The 24,765-nt window shown below is 39.9% G+C and overlaps 1 protein-coding gene across 2 annotated transcripts in view; it reads left to right on the top strand.

Annotated features, from left to right (window-relative positions):
• CLIC5 (chloride intracellular channel 5) overlaps nucleotides 1-14,902 on the top strand; it is a 113,145-nt gene extending 98,243 nt beyond the window's left edge. The window contains exon 6 of one of the 2 annotated variants that reach the window (XM_032299589.1): nucleotides 10,084-14,902. In XM_032299589.1, coding sequence (XP_032155480.1) covers nucleotides 10,084-10,251 — 168 coding nt within the window. In that variant the 3' untranslated portion in view covers nucleotides 10,252-14,902. Of the gene's footprint in view, nucleotides 1-164; nucleotides 4,844-10,083 lie in introns of those variants that run through there. The other variant, XM_032299590.1, reaches the window with a different exon arrangement.
• The last annotated feature ends 9,863 nt before the right edge of the window (nucleotides 14,903-24,765 follow it).

Below are 24,765 nucleotides of genomic sequence, written 5' to 3'. Positions count from 1 at the left end.
TTACTTTCTTGCTATCATTGCACTTGCTGACCATCTGCAACATATAGTGTGATCCCCTCCTACACAGCAAATCCTGGAAATCTGAGAGTTGGAAAGGACATTTAGAGGTCATCCAAAACAATCTCCCACCCAATCTGGACCACTTTCTGCTGTTTCTGTGACAGGCTTCTGCAGCTTCTGAGAACGAGGAGCCCTCTGCCTAATGAGCCAGCCCTACCATGTTAGACAGCTCTGATTATTAAATCATCATTCTTTACAATGAGCCCAAGCGTTCCTCCCTGCTACCCATTTGTTCTCTGGAGCAACACAGAACAGCTCTGCTTGCCTTCACCTCATTTGAACACAATAGTTGTATCCCCCTACGTTCTGTAAATGAGCACTTCTTCCCCCATTCTTTCCTGACTCTTGTCAGCATAGTATCAGATAGCCATACTGTGCTCTACCTTTACACATTCTTATATCTCACTGTCTCAGCCAGACAGTAAGCTCTGTGAGGTCAGGACTTTTTCAAATCATGATGGTGGGCATATGGTGGCCCTTTAATAAATATTCATTGATTGATCATTTGATTACCTGGTGTATGTCTTTATGATACCCAGTTTATTTCCATGCTTCACTGAGAAGACTCAGATTCAATCATTTATCAGCTGGGTATATACCTATTGTTTTTCAGCTCAAGTCGTCAGTCAAAAATGCTATCTTCTCTCCAACCAGAGCACATACTAACTTGAGTTGAAGTCACTCAGCTGTGTGTACACTGGTGTTTCCAAGGGCCTAGAGCTGAAGATTGAGAGGGGATCATGCATGAGAATGCTGATGGGATGGACAAATACAACCTATTTAGACAAAAACATTTTGGATTTGGGGCCAAGCTAATACTCACTTGTAGATCCAGCTAATCTATTTCTCTTTGAAGTTATTAACTACTGCATATCCCACCCATCATCCTTTATTCTTCTTCTCCTTAGGAACAAGTGCCCTAAAAAGGATGATATAATTCCAGCTCAGTCACACTGTGTCAGAGTGATACAATGCAAAGATCAGGACACCCAAGTTCTAATCTTGTATCTGATGCCAACTAGCAGCATGAGTTAGGCCACATCATTTAATCTTTTTGGAATTCATTATTCTTATGCCTAAAAGAACATAAGTGGATTGCTTTCCTTCTTACCTTCTTTTCCTTTCTTTCTTCCCTCCTTCTTTCCTTTTCTCTTACTCAAACATGTAAGTTTTCTCTTACTCAAACACGACTACCACCCAAAAACCATTTGTTGAGCAAGGCAAACAAATGGATCTCCCAAGCCTTGGGTTTCATCCTATGATTTCCTCAATTCCCACCAGCCTTAAATGATTCAGTGAAGCCCTGTCCTTGGAGAAAGTTCAGTGGGTGGTTCACCCAGAGAAGCTGGGTTTCAAAAAGAAGATGGCCAATGAGAGAACAAAGGCCGGCCCTTGACCCCTATCTCTTTGGATTTCTGCTGATCCAGCTTATCAGATCCCAGAGACCTGGCAAACCTCTGAAGTTCACAAAGAGTGAAGGGGAAGCCAAGTCAGGCCTCCAGTTTGGCTTCAGTTGCCAAAACTTAATCTGGGCTATGGGAGCTAACTGTTTTCATATGAAAGAGCAAATTCAGAACATGAGCATGGAAGTCCCTGCGAACGTCAGAGCTCCATGTGCAACCTCACCCTCCTGCTGCTCTCATGCTCCTCTGCCTGGCTCGCTTTCAGGTTTATCTCCATCCCTGGAAGCGGAGTTGCTCTGGCCCAGGCTCTCCATGAGAGTTTGGCTTGAACATTCATTGTCTGGCTCCCTTCTAGTTCTCATCTTCCAAAGTCAAGCCAGTGTGTGAAGAAATGACCAGTTCAGCAGCCAAGGCCCAGAGTGCACAAGTCTTGGTTGGGAGGGGCATTGCAGGCCTGTCCTTGCCTACTGGGACCCTGGCCTAGCGTAGTGATGATGTTCAGTCCCTAAGACAAACAGGAAGGGAGACATCAACATCAACATAAATATGTATTTATAAATTGCATTTCTGTTTTATTAAATCTAACATTCTGCCCTTTAAAATCCTGAAAATAAAATTTCGGCATGAAATGACTTGAGGCTACTCTCTGAATCAATGTGTCATTGTGAAAAATATTTTTGGATCCTTTTACCTTATAGTAGACCTTTTTCATCCATTCTGGCAAATTCCAGCCAGTTCCCTTGGTCAGGCCACCACTCCTGCTTGAATTTGCTCTTAGCCAAGACACCCTTTTCTCAAAAGCACTTGACCCAACGCAAAGGATTCTCATCTTGCAGTGAACAGAAGGGGATAGGGGAGTTCTGGTGGTGGCATCTCTCATTGTGAGAGCTTTGTCAAAGGACTCAAACTTCATCACCCTTGCTTGTAGCTACCTAAGCCAGACAGAACAGTGTGGGGGTGGCTTTTTTGGTGGCCACACCAATCCAGTTATTTTAACAGAGAGAATTTAAATACATACTAGGTAATACAAAAAATGGAAAGGCAAAACATGCTAGGAAGTTCCACCTTCAAGAGGCAGCTACTACCCCTATGCCAGGAGGAACAAAGGAAAGAGGCTGGAATTACTAAAACATGTAAACTTAGGAGCTCTGTAGATGAGAGGCCCTGCAGAGCTGAACCTGGGTGAAAGTGCTGCTCAGCTGGTGCCAGGGTCCCAGCTCAGCTTGGCTGGAATCCAGCCTTTAAAAGCAGAGTCCCTGTTATGTGCCAGCCTTTCTGTGTGGCTATGAAGAAGCTGGTTCTGTATTAGCAAAAGAGCAAACTGGATTCAGTTGCTGCTCCCAGAAAGAACTAGAGCCTCCCTCTAGAAAGAGGAAGCTGAAAAGCAGGGACTTCTCCTTCTCTTCTCCTCCTCCAAGCTTGCTGGCTATCTCCAGTAACTCTTCTTGGCCAAACCTAACAGGATTCACTGGCAAAGCAGAGATGTGGTCTGCTCAGTCCCAGCCCCAGCATCACAAAAAAGCAAATAAAAGAGTAGGTTTGGAGATAAGCAGCAATAGATTAATGGCTGGCACATGAGGGCTTCTGAGTAGAGCCATTGCTTTATCAGCTACTTAGGGCTGCATGGCAAAGTAGAAAGAACTGTGGATTACAAAGCAAGGACTGTAATAAATATGAATAGTTACTCCTTAGATACTGGTTAAATTAGCTAATTTCTCATGTAACATTAAATCACATAACCTTTTGTAGCTTCAGTTTGCTCATTGCTAGGGATATTTAGTCTTTAAAATTATTTTATTACACATGACACTAGGGAACCTTGTCTGATGTATGGATAACTTAAGATTGTGAAGATTAAATACAACTATTTATTGAATCCCTACCTCTCTAATTTCCCTTTGTTTTGCTATTCTCATCTGTAAATAGGAATATAATCGACTCTTCCTTATAGGATTATTTAGAGATTTAGGTAGCTTGTTAAGTACTTAAAGCAGTCCCTGGAACAGAGCACACAGTGAATAAATGTTTGTTATTATCGTTCCTCTGATCAACATCATTGAGATTATCAAGGAGTACAGGAATAAAGAAGCTGTGATTGCTATCCTCATACTGCTCACAAAGTAGAGAAAAAAGACACTGAGACAGCAATCATGATTCAGAATAGATTATAGCTCAGTGTTGTAACAAGTTCAAGGGGAGAAGAGAGGGGAAAAAATGTTCCCAAATGTCCATGAACATGTCTGCAACAGTGAGTTTTTCATCCATTAAGTGATCATCGTCCTTCACTTCAGCACAACTTTCTGGGGAACTCTGCATATTACCAAGCACCAAAATGAAGATGAAAGCCCAGAGTGGCTGATCTGGGGCTTCTCTGAGTGGGAGGATCCCGGGATCAATGGGCCCTCCCTGAAAAATGAAGCAAGGTAGAGGGGTGATTAGCCAGATACAAGAAATCCAGAGAACACCTGTGAGATACTATACAAAATGAACTTCACCGAGGCATATAGTCACCAAACTGACCAAGATCAGTGCTAAATAAAAGGCAGCTAGAGAAAAAGGTCAGATCACATACAAATGAAACATACAATCAGGTTAAGGGCAGACTTCTCAGCAGAAATCTTACAAACCAGGAGAGATTGAGGGCCAAGTTTCAGGATTCCTAAAGAAATTCCAGCCAAGAGCTTCATATCCCACCAAACTAGGCTTTATAAACAAAGGAGAAATAAAATATTTTCCATACAAGCAAATGCTAAGGGAATTTATTCCCATTAGACCATATTTACAAGAGATCCTTAAGGGACTTCTAAACATAGAAACAAATGAATGATACCTGCTACCACAAAAACATACTTGTATATAGCCCACAGACCCTATAAAGCAACCACACAATAGAAACTACAAAACAACTAGCTAACAACTTCACAATAAGATCAAAACCTCACATATCAATATTAACCTTGAAATGTAAATGATCTAAGTGCCCCACTGAAAGAAATAGAGTGGCAAGTTGGATAAAAAAATAAGAGACAGTCATCTGCTGTCTTCAAGAAACCCATCTCATATGTAACAACACCCATAGTCTCAAAGTAAAGGGCTGAAGAAAAATCTGTTACACAAATGCAACACAAAAAGAGCAGGGGTCACTATTCTTATATCAGGTAAAACAGACCTTAAACCAACAATACGAAAAAAAAAAAAAGAAGGGCATTACATAATAGTAAAGGGATAATTCAACAAGAAGACTTAAACATTCTAAATATATACACACCCAACATTAGAGCACCCAGGTTCATAAAACAAGTACTTCTAGACCTATGAAAAGACTTAGACAGCAACAACACACAATAATAATGGGGGACTTCAACACCTCACTAACAACATTAGACAGATCATCGAGGCAGAAAACCAGCAAAGATATTCTGGACTTAAATTCAACACTTGACCAATTGGCCGTAATAGACATCTACTGAATACTCCACCCATCAACCACCGAATATACATTCCTCTCATGTGCACAGAGTATACTTCAAGATCAACCATATGCTAAGCCATAAAGCAAGTCTTAATAAATTCAAAAAAATAGAAATTATACCAGTCACACTCTTGGACCACAGTGGAATAGAAATAGAAATCAACACCAAGAAGATTACTCAAAACCACACAATTACATGAAATTAAAAAACTCACTCCTGAATTACTTTTAAGTAAACAACAAAATCAAGGCAAAAGTAAAAACATTCTTTGAAATAAATGAAAACAAAGACACAACATACGAAAATCTCCAGTATGCAGCAAAAGCAATATCACAAGGGAAGTTTATAGCTGTAAATGCCTACCTCAAAAAGTTAGAAAGATCTCAAATTAACAAAGTAACATCACACCCAGAGGAACTAGAAAAACAAGAAGAAACTAACCTCAAAGCTAGTAGAATAAAAGAAATAACTAAAATCAGAGCAGAATGGAATGAAATTGAGCGCCAAAAATTTATATAAAAAATCAGTGAAATCGAAAGTTGGTTTTTTGAAAGGATAAACAAGATTAATAAACTACTACTAGATTAACAAAAAAAGAGAAAATCCAAATAAGCACAGTCGGAAATGACAAAGAAGACATTATAACTGATCTCACAGAATACAAAAGATCCTCAGAGACTATTATGAACACCTTTATGCACATAAACTAGAAAATCTAGAGGAAATGAATAAGTTCCTAGAAATATACTTTTCATTTCCCTTGGAAACTGAAACAAGACGAGGATGCCCACCCACTAGTACTCAATATGATAGTGGAAGTCCATAGCAATCGGGCAAGAGAAAGAAATAAAAGGCATACAAGTAGGAAAAGAAGAAGTTAAATTCTGTCTTTACTAATGATATGATTCTATTCCTTGAAAACCCTGAAAACATCACCAAAAGCCTCCTGGAACTGATCAACAACTTCAGTAAAGTTTCAGTAAACAAAGTTAATATCCCAAGATTGAATTGGGAAGAAATTGAAACACTGAACAGACTAATATTAAGTTATGAAATTGAATCAGTAATTTTAAAAACCTACCAACCAAAAATAACCCCAGACTAGAAGGGTTCATAGCTGAATTCTACCTGACGTACAAAGAAGAGCCACTACCAATCCTACTTAAACTATTCCAGAATATCAAGGAAGAAGGACTCATCCCTAACTCATTCAGTGAGGCTAGAACCACCCTGATACCAAACCTGACAAAGACACAATGAAACAAGAAAACTTCAACCCGATATCCCTGATGAATATAGAGACAAAAATCCACAACAAAATACTAGCAAACCAAATCCAGCAGCACACTAAATAGTTAATTCACATTAATCAAATAGGCTGCTTCTTAGGATGCAAGGTTGGTTCAACATACACAAATGAATAAATGTTATTCACCACATAAACAGAATTAAAAACAAAAACCATATGATCATATCAATAGACAAAGAAAAAGCTTTTGATAAAATTTAACATCCCTTCATGACAAAAACCTTCAAGAAATTAGGCACTGAAAGAACACTCCTCAAAATAATAAGACCCATCCATCTATGACAAATCTGCAGTCAGCGTCATACTGAATGGGCAAAAATTGGGATCATTCCCTTTGAAAACCGGAAAAAGACAAGGATGCCCACTCTCACCCTTCCTATTCAACATAGTAGTGGAAGTCCTTGCCAGAGCAATCAGGCAAGAGAAAGAAATAAAAGACATATGAATAGGAAAAGAAGAAGTCAAATTCTCTCTCATTACTGATGATATGATTCTATTCCTAGAAACCCTAAAGACTTCACCAAAAGGCTTCTGGAATTGATAAATAACTTCAGTAAAGTCTCAGTACAAAAAGTCAATGTGCAAAAATCAGTAGCATTTCTGTGTGCCAAAAAACATTAAAGTTGGGAGCCAAATCAAGAACATAATCCCATTTATAATAGCTGCAAAAATGAAATAAAATAAAATACCTAGGACTACATCTAACCAAGAAGGTAAAAAAAAATCTCTACAAGGAGTGCTGTAAAACACTGCTGAAGGAAATCACAGCTGACACAAACAAATGGAAAAACATTCCATGTTCATAAATTGGAAGAATTAATATTGGTAAAATGGCCATACTGTCCAAAGCAATATGCAGATTCAATGCTATTCCTATCAAGCTACCAATGTCATTTTTCACGTAACTAGAAAAAAATCTATTCTAAAAATTCATATGGAACCAGAAATTAGCCTGAATAACCAAAGCAACCCTAAGCAAGAAGAACAAAGCTGGAAGTATAACATCACTTGACCTCAAACTGTACTATAAGGCTACAGTAACCAAACATGGCACTGGCACAAAAACAGACACATAAACCAATGGAACAGAACAGAGAGCCCAGAAATAAAGCCATACACCTGCAGCCATCTGATCTTCGACAAAGTTGACAAAAATAAGCAATAGGGAAAGGATTCCCTATTCAATAAATGGTTTTGGAATAGCTAACTATCCATATGCAGAAGAATGAAACTGGACCCCTATCTTTCATCATATACAAAAATTAACTCAATATGCATTAAAGATTTACCTCAACTTGTAAAAATTCTAGAAGAAAACCTAGGAAACATTCTGTACGTCCGTCTTGGGAAATAATTTATGATGAAGTCATCAAAAGCAATTATAGCAAAAATAAAAATGGACAAGTGGGACCTAATTAAACCAAAGAGCTTCTGCATATAGAAACTATCAACAGAGTAAACAATCAACCTACAGAATGGGAGAAAATATTTGCAAACTATGCACCTGACAAAGGTCTAATACCAGAATCTATAAGGATCTTAAACAATTAAATAAGCAAAAACCAAATAATCCCATTAAAAAGTGGGCAAAGTCATGAACAGACACTTCTCCAAAAAAGACATAATAAGTGGCCAACAAACATTAAAGAAGATGCTCAGTATCACCAAACACCAGAGAAATGCAAATCAAAAGCACAATGAGACACCCCCCTCATACCAGTCAGGAGGGTTATTGTTAAAAAGTCAAAAAACAACAGATGTTGGTTAGTCTGTGGAGAAAAGGGAACACTTATACAATGTTGGTGGGAATGTAAACTAGTCCAGTCACTGTGGAAAGCAGTTTGGAGACTTCTCAAAGAACTTAAAACACAACCATCATTCCGCCCAGCAATCCCATTACTGGTTATATATCCAAAGCAAAGTAAATTATTTTACCAAAAAAAAAATTGCATTCATATTTTTTTCACAGCACTATTCACAATAACAAAGACGTGAAATCCACCTGGGTGCCCATCAACAGTGGAATGAATAAACAAAATGAGGTACATATATACCACGGAATACTACACAGCCATATAAAAAAACAAAATCATGTCCTTTGCAGCAACATGGATGCAGCTGGAGGCCATTATCCTAAGCAAATTAATGCAAGAACAGAAAACATGAAACCACATGTCCTCACTTATAAGTGGGAGCTAACAATAAGTACTCATGGACATAAAGACGGCAGCAGTAGATACTGGGGACTACATGGGGGGAGTGATGAAGGGGGCAAGTTTAGAAAAACTATGATCATTTCTTGGGTGACAGGATCAGTCATACCCCAAACCTCAGGTAATGAGTCTGTACATGCACCGGCATGTATCCCCTAAAAAAAAGAGGGAAGGAGGAGAAGGAGAGAGAGAGAAAGGAAGGGAAGAAAAGGGAAGGAAGGACAGAAGGAGGGAGGGAAGAAGGATGGAAGAAAGGAAGAAAGAAAGGAAAGAAAAAAGGAGGAAGGGAGAGAGGGAGGGAGGGGAGTCAGAAGTGATGCTACTCTCTTGTTAACCCTAACGTAGCCTAGCCTGGAAGGTTAGAGGAGGACCAGCCAATGTAATGCACAGTAAAAACAGGGGGCTCCTGTTTAAAAATTATTAAGAATTTTTACACATTGACTCCAGAGCATTAAACCAAGAGCAGGGCTCTTCTGAGTGCAAGGTGAGACTGCACAGGTCACATGTCCATGAAGCTGCCCCAGCTAGAGAGACTTCCCTAAAGAAACCACCCTGCTCCCACCCATTAAGAAAATGCATGCAAATGGGCATAAGCTAGGTCTCAGTGAATTATAATAATAGTTGATGTTTATTGAGTATTTACTATGTACCAGTAAGCATCTGATGCTTATTAACTAATCTATTACTCCAAAGTAGGTTTTATTATTACCTCCGTTTTAGAGATAAAGAAATTGGAGCTCAGAGAGGTTATGTAACCTGTCCAACGTCACACAGCTGCTAAGTGGAATCATGATCGCAAATCCAGTCAGTTGAGATCACTATGCTCCTGTTTCTCTCAACACAAATGCCAATTCTCCAGAACTCTCCTAGTCCACATCCCCCTGAGCGTGACAAGCCAGGGAGAGAACAGAATCCGTATTTACTTACTCTTATGTCGTAGTCTGAACCTACATATACATTCCAATTTCTAACTTGTTTTTAATGGGTTTTTTTTCCCTTCTGTAAATAAGGATGCCATGTAAAACAAAGTGGATAAGAGAAAGAAGAAAAGAAAAAAACTATTGATAATTCTATCAATCACACATAACCACTGGTAATCTATAGGTATCTAGACGTCTAGTCATCAGACCTATTTCTCCAAATGCATTATTCTTGCACTTTAATTGTAACAGTCTTTCTGGAAGAGTTTTCCAAATCACTGGATTTTCTCAACAGCGTCATTTTTAATGTCCCTCCACTATGCCATTGTATTTGTGTAAGATAATATACGTATTCATTAATGTAAGTATTGTTGGACATTAGTGCTGTGCACCGTTTTTGTTATTCAAGATAGTTCTGGGATCATAATAGTGTAGCCAAATCTTTGTTTCCATCCATGATCATTTCTTAAGGAAAAATTCCTAGAACTTGAAATACTATGTCAAAGGGCAAATTATATTTACTTAAGAAATTAAATTAAAACAAAACAAAAAGAAGGCAGCACTGCCACCTTGCATTTTAAACACACCGCTGATGGGCCGTGGTGATGGCTGGAGGTTGCCACACACACTGGGATGGCCACTAACACTTTCTAATGATTTGTTTCATGCCTTCACACCATCTCTGTCCTGCCATCTCTGTTTTAGATTGTGGCCAAGAAATACCGCAACTATGATATCCCGGCTGAGATGACAGGCCTGCAGCGGTACCTCAAGAATGCCTATGCCCGGGACGAATTCACCAACACCTGTGCAGCTGACAGTGAGATTGAGCTGGCCTACGCCGATGTCGCCAAACGCCTCAGCCGGTCCTGAGCACAGCCACTGTCCCCTGTCCCCACTGCAGAAGAACTCAACCGCTCCCCTAAGACTCCAGCTTCACACCCTCTTCCTCACTGCCTTGGGACGCACTTTTTGTAATCAAGCCTCATCTTGCTGGCATCGTGGGAACTCCAGCCTGCTCTCTTTCACGAAGGTCAGCACCATCGCTGGCCTCCTCACATAGGAGTCTAGCCGAAATGGTAGACACGGTCCATTTCTCAGCCTGCCAGCCTGATCTGGGTTCAGCATGCTTGGGGTCAGTCAGTGTTGGAGAGCCCACATATGGGATTGCCACTGGCTCCTGCCAATATCAAAATACCTTCTCAGATGCTTTAGAAACATGCAACACCAGCTGCTTTTCTACCCTCCTCTCCATCCATACCTACAAGACCAAGGACAAATACCATCTTCATCCTTCTTAGAAAGAGATCCATTGTCCCATTATGGGAGACCCTCCATTCACAGAGGGTGAATTGAGGAGGACCGAGCTGGCTGTGGACTTGGGTGTCTGGCAAATGCGGCTTCAGTCTCACTACTTCTCACACTCCTGTTATTGGGCACTAAGGGACAGATTGGAAAGTCACTTGAGACACACTCTCAGTTTGCTGCAGTGCCAGGAGTGCTCTGCTGCTGCTGTGCACCTGGCCCATGCTGTCCCTGGCTTCCATGCTGTCCAGGCCCTGCCAGGAGAGGAAATTGACATGCAATTCTAAACTGCAGTGACTGGGGATGGGAGAGGAGGGGAGCAGTGTTGATGCCAAAAGGCCCACGGGGTCTACCAGCCATGGGGTTTGCTTGCTTAGTTAGGAATAGTTGTTTCAGTGCTGATTACATGCCTGGGTTTGACTGTGCTTACCAATGAGTGGTTTTTGATCTATGAGAAAGTGGATGGGAATGGGAGGAGGGATGGGTGAAGACAAAGGAGTTCTTTATGAAGCTCGATGTTCCCTGGTAAACTTCTTAAAAGGCTTTCTCTCATGATCTAAGTCTTGGACTGGTGGTGTCATGTAACTGCTAACCTTACAGTAAAAACCCAAGAATGGGCCAAAAATGTCTTCCCGGTTTCTCCAGCTGCTTCTGGAATGCAGGTCTGTTGGCTGGGTGCTCTCCAGCAGCTGCTCCTGCCTGAATCGTCTGCAGCCTCTAAAGGGTGAGAGCCACATTTAGGAGGCGGCCTGATCATGGATCACCTTAGGAAGAAAGTCTATGAGCCTTTCTGACTAGGAAACCATGTGGTTTGAACTTGAAGAAAAATATAGACCCATCTGGGTTAATTTTCCTACAATCAGATTCAACTGCCAGATTTAAAAAAAAAAAAAAAAGAACAATTTTTAAGCTAATATTTTACTGTTTTGTCATTCTCCTTGTTTCATCTCCTAAAAAGCTTACTCGGCCCTAGCTTGGGGACCTGTGCAGAGGAAACCAAGAAAAATGCACTCATCAAATACCTCTCCCAGTGAACGCCCAGTGAGAAAATCCATTTGCCACAGGCCCTTACCCTCAACAATCCCCCTTCTATAGCATTCGCTGGGAAAGGGTGAGGCTCCCAAGTGCCGGAAAGCCCCTGGACTTGGCTCATTTCTCAACGAGGGCAGGACAGCATGGGTCCTTTCCAATGAAACATCAACAAATTCTAACCCAAGCAATCCCGGGACCTACCTGCCTCCAGGGATCTCTCGAGAAAAAAAGTGACCCATTGATCAAATCAGAGGAGAGGAAGCAGGAGGTCTCCCAGAGCCCATTGAGGAAGAGGAACTTTCTCAGTAGGACACTTTATGAGCCTGAGAAAGCTTTGAAAAGGCAGAATGAGTTGATTCATTTCCCCCTCTAAAGGAACCTTTCCAGGTCTCCCTGGAAACTTTGCCCCTGGAGATGTTTAACAAGGAGAACTGGTGAGGAAACAGCCCGTTTTACTGTAGGGAAAAGCCCCAAACTGGCCTCCTGGGGGATGAGGGCTGGAATGATCCCTAAGGTCTTTTAATTAGTGTGAAATCCTGTTGTACTCAGAAACCCTTCCCCGAATTTACAGCACAGGCAAGATGACCTAAGAGGCAGTTTACTTCCCTGAGATCCACAGTTGGGCTGTTCTGGAAACACATCTGTGAATCGTAGCCAATTGCCACAGAGAAAACAGAACCAAGCCTCCGGTGAGGCGGCTCCACCCCAAAGAAGTCTGCAGAATTCCAAGGACTCGGATTAGATATTTAGAATTCAGCAGCTGGCAAGTCCTTAAAAACAAACAGGCCAAACCAAATCAATATTGCTATTTCTAGATGTCCCTTACGTGGTCGAGTTAGTTTTACGGAGATAAATATGTGAAGGCACCGAGGTGGGGCGTTACATGATCAGTTACAGCCATCTGAAAGAGAGGGAGGAGTTACAGAAGGAAGGTGCTTCTGGGTACTTAATTCAGAAATATCTTTATATTTCAGTACTGAGTTATCATATAAGGCAAGTTACTTTGGACTAAGAGTTAATGGTGTCTTATGACCAGATTTATTATAGTATATTAAAGTAACAATAATATTAATATTACTTTTCAATTTTATTTTTTCAAGAGCTTTTTCTCTGGTTGCTTCTGCCCATCTGGACTTCTTATCATATGGGCAGCACGTCATGTCTCAGCAACAGTGTGGTGAGGTCCTTAGGTGTCCCACGAACAACTCAGGGAGCACCGGAGGGTCTGCAGTTGGGACCCCACACTACACAGCTATAGGGTAGGAGGTTTCCTTGTCATTGGTCCTGAATGAATACGAATCGCTCAGAAAGAATTTTGGTGGCACAGAAAGGGGATGTATTTGTGTTAAGATCTTATTTTATTTTGTATTTATTTATCTCCTTTGACTTGCATAGCACTATTGGGGGTGGGGGGAACAGGGTAGTGGAAGGCGAAGGCAGAAGCAAGGGTCAGACTCAGAATGACTGAGTTGAATTCACCGTCTATTCAGCACTGCCTGTGTCTGAGGTTGGCCCAGAGAGAAGGTATTGAGTAAGATTTTAATAACTATAAAAAGTAACCTGGATAAGTAAAATCATGATGGATCCAGAGCATAGTTTCTTCAGCTCCTGATAAAGAAAGTCAAATACTTGATAAATTCAGAGTCACAGACGTGAGCATGACTACAATCTTTTAAACAAGAGGTAGAGTGACCTGGCACCAAGCAAATGAGCTGAAATGTCGGAAACATGGTCCATCAGCTTATTTGCCCACACGATCCCAAAGTAGTTTTAGCTTGGGATATGATTCTGTCCTCAGCATTCTCTTCTCGTGCCCGTGGGGCCAGCAAAGGCTTGATCTTATCCGAAAAGACCACACCAAGAGTAAGGTGTCCCAAGCTGCCTTTTCAGGCCCTTGTCAAATGAAACAACAGAAGCCTTTCTCCGTTCTGTGCCCCATGGCCACTCCACAGACAGACAATACCAAGCGTCTTAGAACTGTCATAAGATGGATCATGCCTGGAATAGATCTTGGCCATATGAGAATCCCAGAAATCAACAAGGCCTGGACAAATAGAACTAAGAGGGAGGCAGAGGCAGGAAGGTGGTAGGGGGGCGGCTATCTAGGAAAGAGTTTGGCATCACTGTGAGAGTTTATGTCTAAAATTAAACGATCAGTAGAAGCAGCAGGTGGGTATCCAGTAGGTACTTCAGTGACTCATCTCAATTTCCACCTGGCCAGGGGCCATCTCAACTGCACAATCAATCAAGATGCTGGTGTCAGCCTCCTTGGAAACAGGAAACGTTAACGCGTGGTTAAAACTAAGTTCAATGATTCCCAAGAGATCACTTTCTTAATATTTTCATATGACATTAAAGAGAATCTTAAGAAAGCATCAGAGAAAGATGTGTGCATGTGAAGCACCCTGATTCTGATGTTAGGAGAACTTAAGTGAACAGGATCTGCTGCATACAGCCCCATTGTCTTCTATCCATTGCTCTTTATCATTCAAATCAAGCAACGTGTGCCCTGCTCCTCATCAAAATACATTCTTCTCCTTTGTCAGTATGATTCTCCCAGGTTAGTGTCAGGATGCTTGCAACTCATAATTATGTATGACCCAAAGTGTGTATAATTTTATTTAACATTATTTAAAGAAATAGATCCGATTCCCTTCTTGCAACCAAAAATAAATAAAATACATTGCCTCGATATAAGGTTTGGGCTATTCTGTGTTTCTATAGAAGCAATCTGGTTTTTGGTAAAATATGCTTTCAAGGATCCAGTCATCTAAAGCATTTTATGTAGAGTTAGAGATTTCATAACATTGCCTATACATATATTTAAAATATAAAATATCCAGCTGATGTTTGAATTTGTCTTACTTTCCTGGCCACCTTGTTAGTTGTCCCATCTTATAAGCTGGGGAGTTAACTAGCTTAACAAAAGATGATTAGCTTTTATAAAAGAGCAAGCATTTCATTTTACAAAGAGACTCCAAATGATAGTTACTTGATTTTCTTGAGACCTTTAACTGTGGTGATGAAATAACAGGACTTGCTTTCAAGCCTTAATAAATGTAAAATGCCTTTGAATGAAGATACAGCTGAGTGTTTTCCTCATGAATCTGAACCAATTACAAATTTGTGTTCCAGTTTTGATTGGTATTGACTGATTCAAATAAAGTTGGTTTATTTTCAAATATTACGAAAGTGGTCATCTAACTTCTTATTTGAGATGGGGATTTCCTATGCCGTTTTAGTTGACAAGTATGAAGTACCTTTTCTAAAGAAAGGTTAATTTATTTTCCCATTATAAAAGAAAATGTTTATTCTTTTTAAAAACCAAAAGCATGCCTGGATAATTTTTGTATTTCAATAGAGACGGGGGTTTCACCACATTGGCCAGGCTGGTCTCGAACTCCTGACCTCAGGTCATCTGACTATAATCTCAGCTACTTGGGAGGCTGATGAAGGAGAATCACTTGAACCTAAGAGGCGGAGGTTGCAGTGAGCGGAGATGACCCCAGCCTGGGCAACAGATTAAGACTCCCTCTCAAAAAAAAATATGAAAAGCAAATGAAAAGTGGAAGAAGAAAAGGAAAAGCACAAAGTTTGTGAACCAGCCATCCTAAAAACAGAATTTTTTTTTGCAAGGCTAAATGAACATTATTTCATAATACTTGGGTGAGGTAAAAAATTATACTGATGCCCTTTCAGTGTTTTATATTTACCATCTGCATTGTCATCCATGGCAGTAGATCAACAGTGACAGTCCAGGTATGATTTAAAGAATTCCTTAAATATCGTTTTTCTTGTGCCCCGACCTCTCTGTTGGCTCTCGGTGGCTTGTGTAGCCTTGTCAGCAATCCTGAGCTGAAATCCCTACTCTCAGCACCACAGATTGACTCTGGATTCAGGTTCCCAGAGTCTTCAGTAAGCTTTACCTAAAGCCAACGTGACATCTATGAGCATTCACATTGCTAAAGGGTGCAAAGTTCTCAGCTGTCTCCTGGTCCTCTAGACTCTGCCATAACAGCTCTTCATTACCTTGGAAGAGATAAAACAGCAGACCCAGGGGTAGGTCCTCATAGGAGGGGCAGCCAGGGACTCAGGGAAGGTGCAGCAGGTGCAACTGGTGGTTGCCCCACCATTCCCACTCCCATCTTCCACAGGCAGAGCTCTGATTGGGTCAGGAGTCCACCACCCCACTCCTCCCTACTCCCTGACCCTACACACACACTCCCACCCTCAGATAACTGGAGCAAGCGTAATTTCATTCCCAGTTCCAAGGGTAAATCACAAATGGTTTGGGCCATCCTGCTGGCTGTGGTTGGTTTCAAAGTGGGCTCCTGACCAAGTTCCACCCAGTATTGTAATGGCAGATTTGCTCAGGAACTTCTGAGAAAGATCCCCTTGTTAAGAAAGTGACTCCTTAGGTCACTGCTTCTGGATGTGGGTATGATGTCTGGAAGTGCCGCTGCCCTCTGGGGACGTGAAAGGGTAGCAGCCTCAGGACAAAGGCAATGTGCTACAAAATGCAGCAAGAGACAGAGACAGAACCTGGGTTCTTGATTTGACCACAGAGTTGCTAAATCAACAAACCCTGAAACTGGTCCTAACTCTGGATTTCCTGTTCTGTAATTCATCCCAGATGGTTTGAGAGTGGTTTTCTTTTTCCCCATGAGTGGCCCAAGGCATTCTAAGTGGTATATTAGCCAAGTTGGTTGTGGTGGCTGTTTTTTTTTAATAGCCAGTTAGATCATCAGACTGTTCACTCAGGAGGCGTCCCAGGCTTCCACTGCGGGCATCTGCTCTCCAGGCTGACCAAGAGCTGGGAGCATGGGACACATCATCTCTCTGTGTCTTGGTTTCCTTACCAGTGCTATGAAGAAACCAAGGGGCACAAGATGGCAGTGACTGTGCCTGGCATTAAGGAAGACTAGGTCCTGTTCCAGAGAAGGTTCCAAAAAGTGACATTGGAAATGAGAGTATCTCATACTCAAAGGTGTTGTGAGCTGTGCTTCTTTTATTTCTATGTCTAGTAGCTCACCTACCCAGAGTCCCCAGTAAGTTTTACCTTGTGGAAAAGGCATGGAGTATTAGACTGGATAGGTAGGAAGCTCAGGATTGAAAACAAAGAAACCAGAATTCAAATCCTAGCTCCGTCATTAAATTACTATGTGACCTTGAGCAAGGCACCATTCTGGGCCTCAGTTTCCTAAAGGGAGTTATGAAGGCACCTTGTCTATGAGATTATACAATCTCTGATGAAGGGTACTTTTTGGCAATAAAGAATTATTTTAAGTGGAATGACATTTCAACCAACTGGAATATTCAATCTATTGGAAGGTCTCTCTGTGGTCTTCTTTAATGAAAAGAAGCCGATAACCAGAAAATACATGGCCATCAGGTATTTGTCTATCTGAATTTTTTTCTTTTAAATTTCAGAGTATGACTTGGACTCAATTTACATTATATTGATCTCCTATCTTTCTACCTAGATTCACTGAAATCTACATCCATATGCAATAAACATGACCCTGAGGCCCTGCAATTGGGTTCATCAACCTGCATTTATTTATGCAAAGAGTAAAGCAGACTCAAAAAGTGGGAATATTTTTAATTAAAAAATGTGGAAATGAGAAAAACAAGTTTCAATGCAATCCTCCTTTAAGTAGAATATCTCAATGCCCCAAACACTCGTATCTCCAAATTCATATAGGCCTTGAAGTCTAGACTGCTGAGATGCATGATACAAATGCCATAATAGAAACCAGTGGAGAACCCAGTACTATTCCGTCTGTGGAGCAGTGCTTGGTTTCACACCATTTTCAGTCTGTCTAGAATTGTTTCCTGTGTGTTAGTCACTGTTGCCACCCTGTCCCCAGTTAAAAACTAAGCTCTCTTAAGAGATAGAGTGTAGGTTATTCCATTTTTGCACTGTGCCTCACCTTGTCTCGCACTCAGCAAATATTAGATGCTCAAAAGTATTTATTAGTGGTTGACTGGAGAGATCATGAGACATTATTGCAGACTTCTGGGTTCACCTTGGATCTCACTCTTCGTTCCCTTCTATTCCCTGACACCTACTGTACCATAATTATGAAAATAGAGTGAAAATAGAGAGCTAAGGAGAGAAATAGGTGTCTATGTTAGTGAAATATTCTTCCAAGGTGCTTCTGAAGAATGAATCTTCTAAAACAGTGTATATAGCATTTATCTGCCTGGCTGGAAAAATGAAAAGCTACCTAAGCTCATTTTATCATATGGTTCTAATGAATTAATAACTTAGTCAGTTGTCCAAATTAGCTACAAAATTGTGCCTAGATTAGGTGTTATATTTAGAAACAGGTTAGAAATTTTGAGGTGAGGATGATTCTGGATGCGATAGCCCTAGAATTAATTGGCTAACTAAGGTTTAAACAAATGCATCTTTTTTTTCTGCATATAGGCTCATTAGGGAAAATTTTGAAAATACAGATAAGAAACAACAACAAAAAAAATAAATCACACTGGTAATCCTTCTGCCCACAGATAACCACCTTTAATTTGTAAATAATTATTTTCCCAGACTTTTTCTAGTGAGATATAAATATAAACATGAATACTTTTTTAACCAAAAAAAAGAACTAATATTGAGAACTGAACCCAACATACCTTCCTGTCTCATGATATACGATTCTGGGGCAAAATATATTTTTCTGTTTCTATGCCAAACAATACTAGGAATAGATAAAAATAACTTGCTACTTTCTCCAGGAAATGTTTGCTTACTTATCAAGACCTACAGCTTGTTCAACAATAATTGTTCAAGACCTCACCTTACTGTGCCCGTTGATTCAAAGCTTTTACATTAACAACTTTGCCCAGTCCCAACCAGTTTTCTGCCTGTCAGGACCCACCTTATAATCATTTGGCCCTAAATGGCCCTAAGACCCTGTAAATACCCTCCCCTTTTGATATGCTACTAAGACTCTGTCAAGGAGGTGTTCTTCTTTGTTGACGTACATCTAATAAACATGGCTTTTCTTGGTCAACAAGTTTTTCTAGCTGTCTTTTCTGAGAATTATCATCAGCCAACACTGTACACACTGTTTGTTAATGGGATTTTTTTCATGTATACGTCGTGAATACCTTTCCATGCCCTTTTTCATCTATAGCATCGTTCTAGTGTATTACAATACATTTAATCAGTTCCCTATTATTTATCCGTTAGGGTCACTCTAAGTTTTTACTCTTATAATCAATGCTATAATGAAGTACCAATAAGCTGGCTTCTTCATTATCTCTATTTTTCCCTTAGAATAGCTTTCTGGAGGTGGAATGGCTAAGTCAAAAAGCATACCTATTGTAAGGCTCTTGAGATAGATTACTGAATTTACCTCCAGATTGCTCCAACTTACTCTCTCACCAGCGGAATATGAGTGATTATTTTCTCACATCATCACCAGTATTGAGATTTATTATTTCTCAGTTCTACTCAAACTGATAAGTGAAATATACCTCATGGTTGTCTCTTTATTTTACCACGTGTTGAAGATCATTCCCAAGGACACAATTCCACTTTCTCTACCGTCTTTAGGTTCTCTCTCTCTTAGATGGAAGTGTCCTGGTTTCCTCCCCTATAACTTAGCTCCGTTTCCAGGAGACTGCCACACCGTGGGATGAGTTGACAATGAACTGGTTCTCATGGCAGTTGTTGCTGCCTTTTGGCATATTTTGAAGTAGAAGATGAAACATAGATTCTTTCTTTAACCAAAACATAAGAAAATTAGAAAAGAAGAAATTCCTTTTTTTAGTCCACATAAGGATTAGTATTTTAGGTCAAATCCAGTGTATGCCCTGCCAATATAGTCTTGAGGGTATTAGGAGCACATTATGGTAAGGGGTGTATATGTATTGTGGGGGTAGGGAGTGGTCTCTGACTTATAAACCTTTGGAAACATTAGTATTGGACTTGTGAAGAGCTATTTTCCACCAAGAAATTCCACCGGAAATCTCACAATTCATTGAGCTCATGGCCTTCAGCATAAGATCAGGCTGCCATTAGGGAAAGCAGTGTGGACGAGAGAAGAGAAACCTGGAGAGCTGGCAGGCCCTGCCCTGGGATTTGTGAAAGTGTGATACAGGAAACCGAAGCAAAAGAACCTGAAATCAGAGTCGGTATTTCGAGAAAAATGGTCTGCAAAGTACCGTGGCCTCGAAAATAAGACCAAGAGACAGGCAGATCTTCACTCTTAAATCCTAGATTAATTAATGGTGGAAGGAGACTTCACATTCACCTGGAACCACAGGACTTTTGGAAAATGTTGGTCTTCAATCTTTCTTCTAGCACCCACATTCTCATGTATCATACAACTCTGCCTCTTATCACATTGACAGTGATTCTCAAAGGAATTCTAAAAAAAAATGAGACAAAACCAGGATGGCACTAAATATTTGGCCCTTAATTTATCAAGTTGCCATGGAACATGAAAACAAAAACTAGGAGAAAGGTGATGAATGGGAAAGAGCATGGGACTCTCGCTGAACCACAACATAATAAAGATGACAGCAGGGCCAAGTTCAACATCCAAAAGAGACATGGAGCCCAAAAGCGATTGTGTGGTTATTTAATTCCAGAAAAGGGAACTATATAAGGGTGTTGAGGAAGATAATGAAAGGAGCAGTTAAAATGTAAACTGCCCACTGGAGACTATTTTAAAATGCGTTTTTGGAGTACCTTGCAAGGAGCTCCAAAGTCAATAATAAAAGCTCCTATAAATGCACCAAGGCAGAAAGCCAACTAGATAATCAGCAAGACCACTCGACCCAGAGCTGCACTGAGAGCTCTGTGTAGCTCTAAAATGGAAAGAATATGGAAAGGCAGTTATTTTTCCTTCAACCCTGTAAAGATGAAGAAAGACAACATGGACATTTTAACTCACTATTTAAAAGTCAGTGTTCATAAATATGGATTCAAACATATGCCTAATGCACTGAGGACAACAGATGACAACAGGAGGCATCCTGAGAGTGAAGCCCCCAGATAAAACACATGGCTGTATCATGGGAATAAGCTTCCTTAGGTGGGGCAGTGAGATGCCTCCATACAGGCAAGAACAAAGCCCACACTGCACCCACAGGATAATGAATTCTTGAACTATCACTTGTGGCTGATTCTTTGAGATACTGGCCTGAGACTACTGAGCCCAAAAAGGCCAGCCAAATGCTGGGCTTCCTCTGGAACATTCCTGGCCATGATACAAAAAAACTTCACCTCTCTAGGTGCAAAATCAAGGCATGGTCTCTTCTTTCTGCAGTTCAACTGCCATGTCACAAGTAGCATTAATGGTGGTTCTCATGTGGTAAGCAGTACATAATTACATTACCTCACATTCTTAGAACATTCCTGTACCATATCTGCTTTCTTATTTACAGATATAGTCTGAGGCCCACAACAGTTGCTTATATTCATAAGCAATAAAAGCTAGGATTTCAACCCAAAGACTGACATCAAGTCTCACAGATGAGGAAGACAGACCACAACAAAAAATAGTCTTCCTCAGTCAGGAAGGCGGAGATGTGATATGATCAAATATAAAGTCATGGTAAATGTTGTGAGTTGGTATCCACATAGAATGTAAACCAGGTTGTGCATAGTAAGGAAACCCCTGTAGCAGCTAAAATAAAAACTAAAAGTTGCTTCACAATATATCTTGGAGAATGTTGTGTACACATGCTTATAGTTTCCTCAGTTGTTTGTTTTACAGGTGTATAATCTTCATCGTACAGTTATACATTTATTTATTTATATTTTTAATTCAAAAAGGAAAACACACACACACACAGTGAAAGTCATGTAGTTCAAAAGTCACTGTAATGAAAATAAATCAACTCTCCTACCCTAAACATTCTTACCCCCTTCCCAGAGGTTGTCACTGTTATTTTATTGTTTGTCCCCAGAAATTTTCCATGCATATATACACACAAATATATCACATGGCACACACACATTCTTTTAAAATAAGAATACAGGATATGCTGGTGGGTGTACATGTGTGCATCATACTTATTTTAGAAAAAAATAGAGGCAGAATATGTTTTGTATGTTCTTTTTGGTAATTTCTTCTTTTGTCTTATTTTTAATTGACAAATAGTAATTATATGTATTTATGGCATACAATGTGATGTCTTGATACATGTGTAAACTGTAGAATGATCAAATCAGGCTAACTTGCATATCCATCACCTCAAATATTAATCATTTCTTTGTGGTGAAAATGCTTAAAATCCTCTTTTTTAAGCTATTTTGAAATACACATTACTATTAAGTATAATCGTGCTCTGCAATAGATCACCAGCATTTATTCCTTCTATTTATCTGTAACCTTGTACCTGTTGATCAATGTCTCCACCTTCCCTGTCCACCCACTCCTCATTCCCCCAGCCTCTGGTAACCACCATTCTACTCCATACTTCTGGGCTGTTAAGATTCCCCACGTAAGTGAGACCTATGTGGTATTTATCCCTCTGTGCCTGGCTTATTTCACTTAACATAATGTCCTCTAGGCTCATCCATGTTGTCACAAACGACAGCATTTGCTGTTTTGTTCATTTTAAGGCTGAATAGTGTTCCATTGTGTCTATATACTACATCTTTTAAATCCATTCATTTGTAGATGATCACTTAGGTTGTTTCCATATCTTGGCTCTTGTGAATAACGCTGCAATGAACATGGGAGTGCAGACATTCAGCACACTGATTTCAATTACTTTGGGCATATACACAGTAGTGGGATTGCTGGATCATATAGTCATTCTACTGTTAGTTTTTGGAGGAACCGCCATACTGTCTCCAAAAATGGCTGCACTAACTTACAACACCACCAACAGTGTATAAGGCTTCCCTTTGCTCCACATCCTCATATTTGTTATCTTTCATCTTCTTGATAATAGCCAATCTAAAAGGTCTGATGTAACATCTCATCGTGATATGAATTTTCATTTTTTTCCGATAGAGATTTGGAGCATTTTTTCCATATATCTGTTGGCTATTGGTATGTCTTCTTTTGAGACATGAAAGCAAAAAGAAACAAATGGAGTTGCATCAAATTAAAAAGCTTCTGCAGAGCAAATGAAACAATAAAGTAAAGACACAGACCACAGAATAGGAGAAAGTATTTGCAAATTATACATTGGATAAAGAACTAATATCCAAAATATACAAAGGAACTCAACTCAGTAACAAGAAACTAATCTTATTAAAAACGGGGAAAGAACTTGAACACAGAGTTCTCAAAAGAGCACAATGTTTTTTGGATTTTTTTACTTTAAAGTGTCTTGGAGAGCTGTTCATATCAATATATGTTTCACATTCTTTGTGACATCTATATAATGTTTCATTCTATGAATGCAACCTAACTCACTTAACTGGTCTACTTTTAATAGATATTTAAATCATTTCCAGTCTTCTACTGTTGTAATGATGCTGCAGCAAACAACCTTGCAGGTATCTTTGAACATGTGTAAGAAAATATTTGTAGACTAGGTTCCTGGAGTTGTGATTTTCAGATTCCAGGGATGTACATTTAATTAACTATTATATTTATTTTTTATTTTAAATAGGAAATGTATTTGCATGACTCAAAAATTAAAATGCTGTAACACAGTAAACTGGAAATTATCACACCCTTCCTTGTCCCTGATCATCATACTTCCTTCACCCTGTCTAAATTAAGACTTTGTGTCTTGTACTCCTTCCAGACTGTTCTTATTCAGATGCAAGAAAATGCAAATATATATCCATACTGCCCCACCTTCTTACCCCAAAGCACATACTGTATACCTTGTTCTATATCTTACATTTTCCACTTAATGTATCCTGGAGATCATGCTATGGACTGAATGTGTTCCCCCAAAATTTATACGTTTAAACCTAATCCCCAGTGTGGTGGTATTAGGAAATGGTGCCTTTAGAAGATGATTCAGTCATGAGGGTAGAGCCCTCATGAATGGGATTAATGCCCTTATAAGAAAAGACATGAAAGAAATGTTCTCTCTGCTCTCCACTATGTGAGGATACAAGTAGCTAACAGCTGTCTGCAAACCAGGAGGAATTTCACCCTCCCCGCAAACATCAAATCTGCTATTACCTTTATCTTGGACTTCCCTGCCTCCAAAACTGTGAAAAGATAAATTTCTGTTGTTCGTAGTCTCCTAGCTGATGACATTTGTTATAGCAGCTCTAATGGACTGACAGATCTTTCATGCTAGGTATATAGGGATCGGCCCCCATTCCATTTTACAACTGCTTACTACTCCATAGTGTAGATGTGCCTAGACTTGATTAGTCCCTTTTTGATGGACACTGAAGCCATTTTCAACTTTTTGCTATTACAAAAAATGCTGTAATGAATAAATATGTACATACCTCATTTTATACTAATGTAAATAAACGTCATACTACCAATTATAAAAAAATTAGGCCAGGCGCGGTGGCTCATACCTATAATCCCAACACTTTGGGAGGCTGAGGCAGGTGGATCACAAGGTCAGGAGTTTGAGAGCAGCCTGACCAACATGGTAAAGCCCTGTCTCTACTAAAAATACAAAAATTATCTGGGCGTGGTGGTGTGCACCTGTAATCCCAGCTACTGAGGAAGCTGAGGCAGAAAAATCACTTGAACCCAGGAGGCAGAGTTTGCAGTGAGCTGAGATCGTGCCATTGCACTCTAGCCTGTGCAACAAAGAGAGACTCCGTCTCAAAAAAGAAAAAATCAAGGAAACACAGAATTATATATCTGTGTTGGCTAGCAAATATATAATAATTCCTTGGAAGTATAAACAAAGACCTAATAATAACATTCCTTAAGGATGGGAGCTTACAGAAGGGGAACAAAGTGGAAAGTTCTCTGTATACCTTTTTATATGTTTTTATTATTTGAGTCAAGTAAATATGCTACAGTGCGATCTAACTACTTTGAAAATTGTGTAATATGTATCAAAATATGCTTATGATAGGTTTAGATAAACTCACAAGGGATCATTTTCAAAAATAGGCTGTTCAAGGCATCTTTAGGCTTTTGA

The sequence above is a fragment of the Sapajus apella genome, unplaced genomic scaffold (assembly GCF_009761245.1).
Source record: "Sapajus apella isolate SASKATOON/1434 unplaced genomic scaffold, GSC_monkey_1.0 scaffold41, whole genome shotgun sequence".
Taxonomy (NCBI): Eukaryota; Metazoa; Chordata; class Mammalia; order Primates; family Cebidae; genus Sapajus; species Sapajus apella.
The sequence above is the reverse complement of the archived record's forward strand: the minus strand, read 5'-3'. Positions and strand labels throughout refer to the sequence as shown.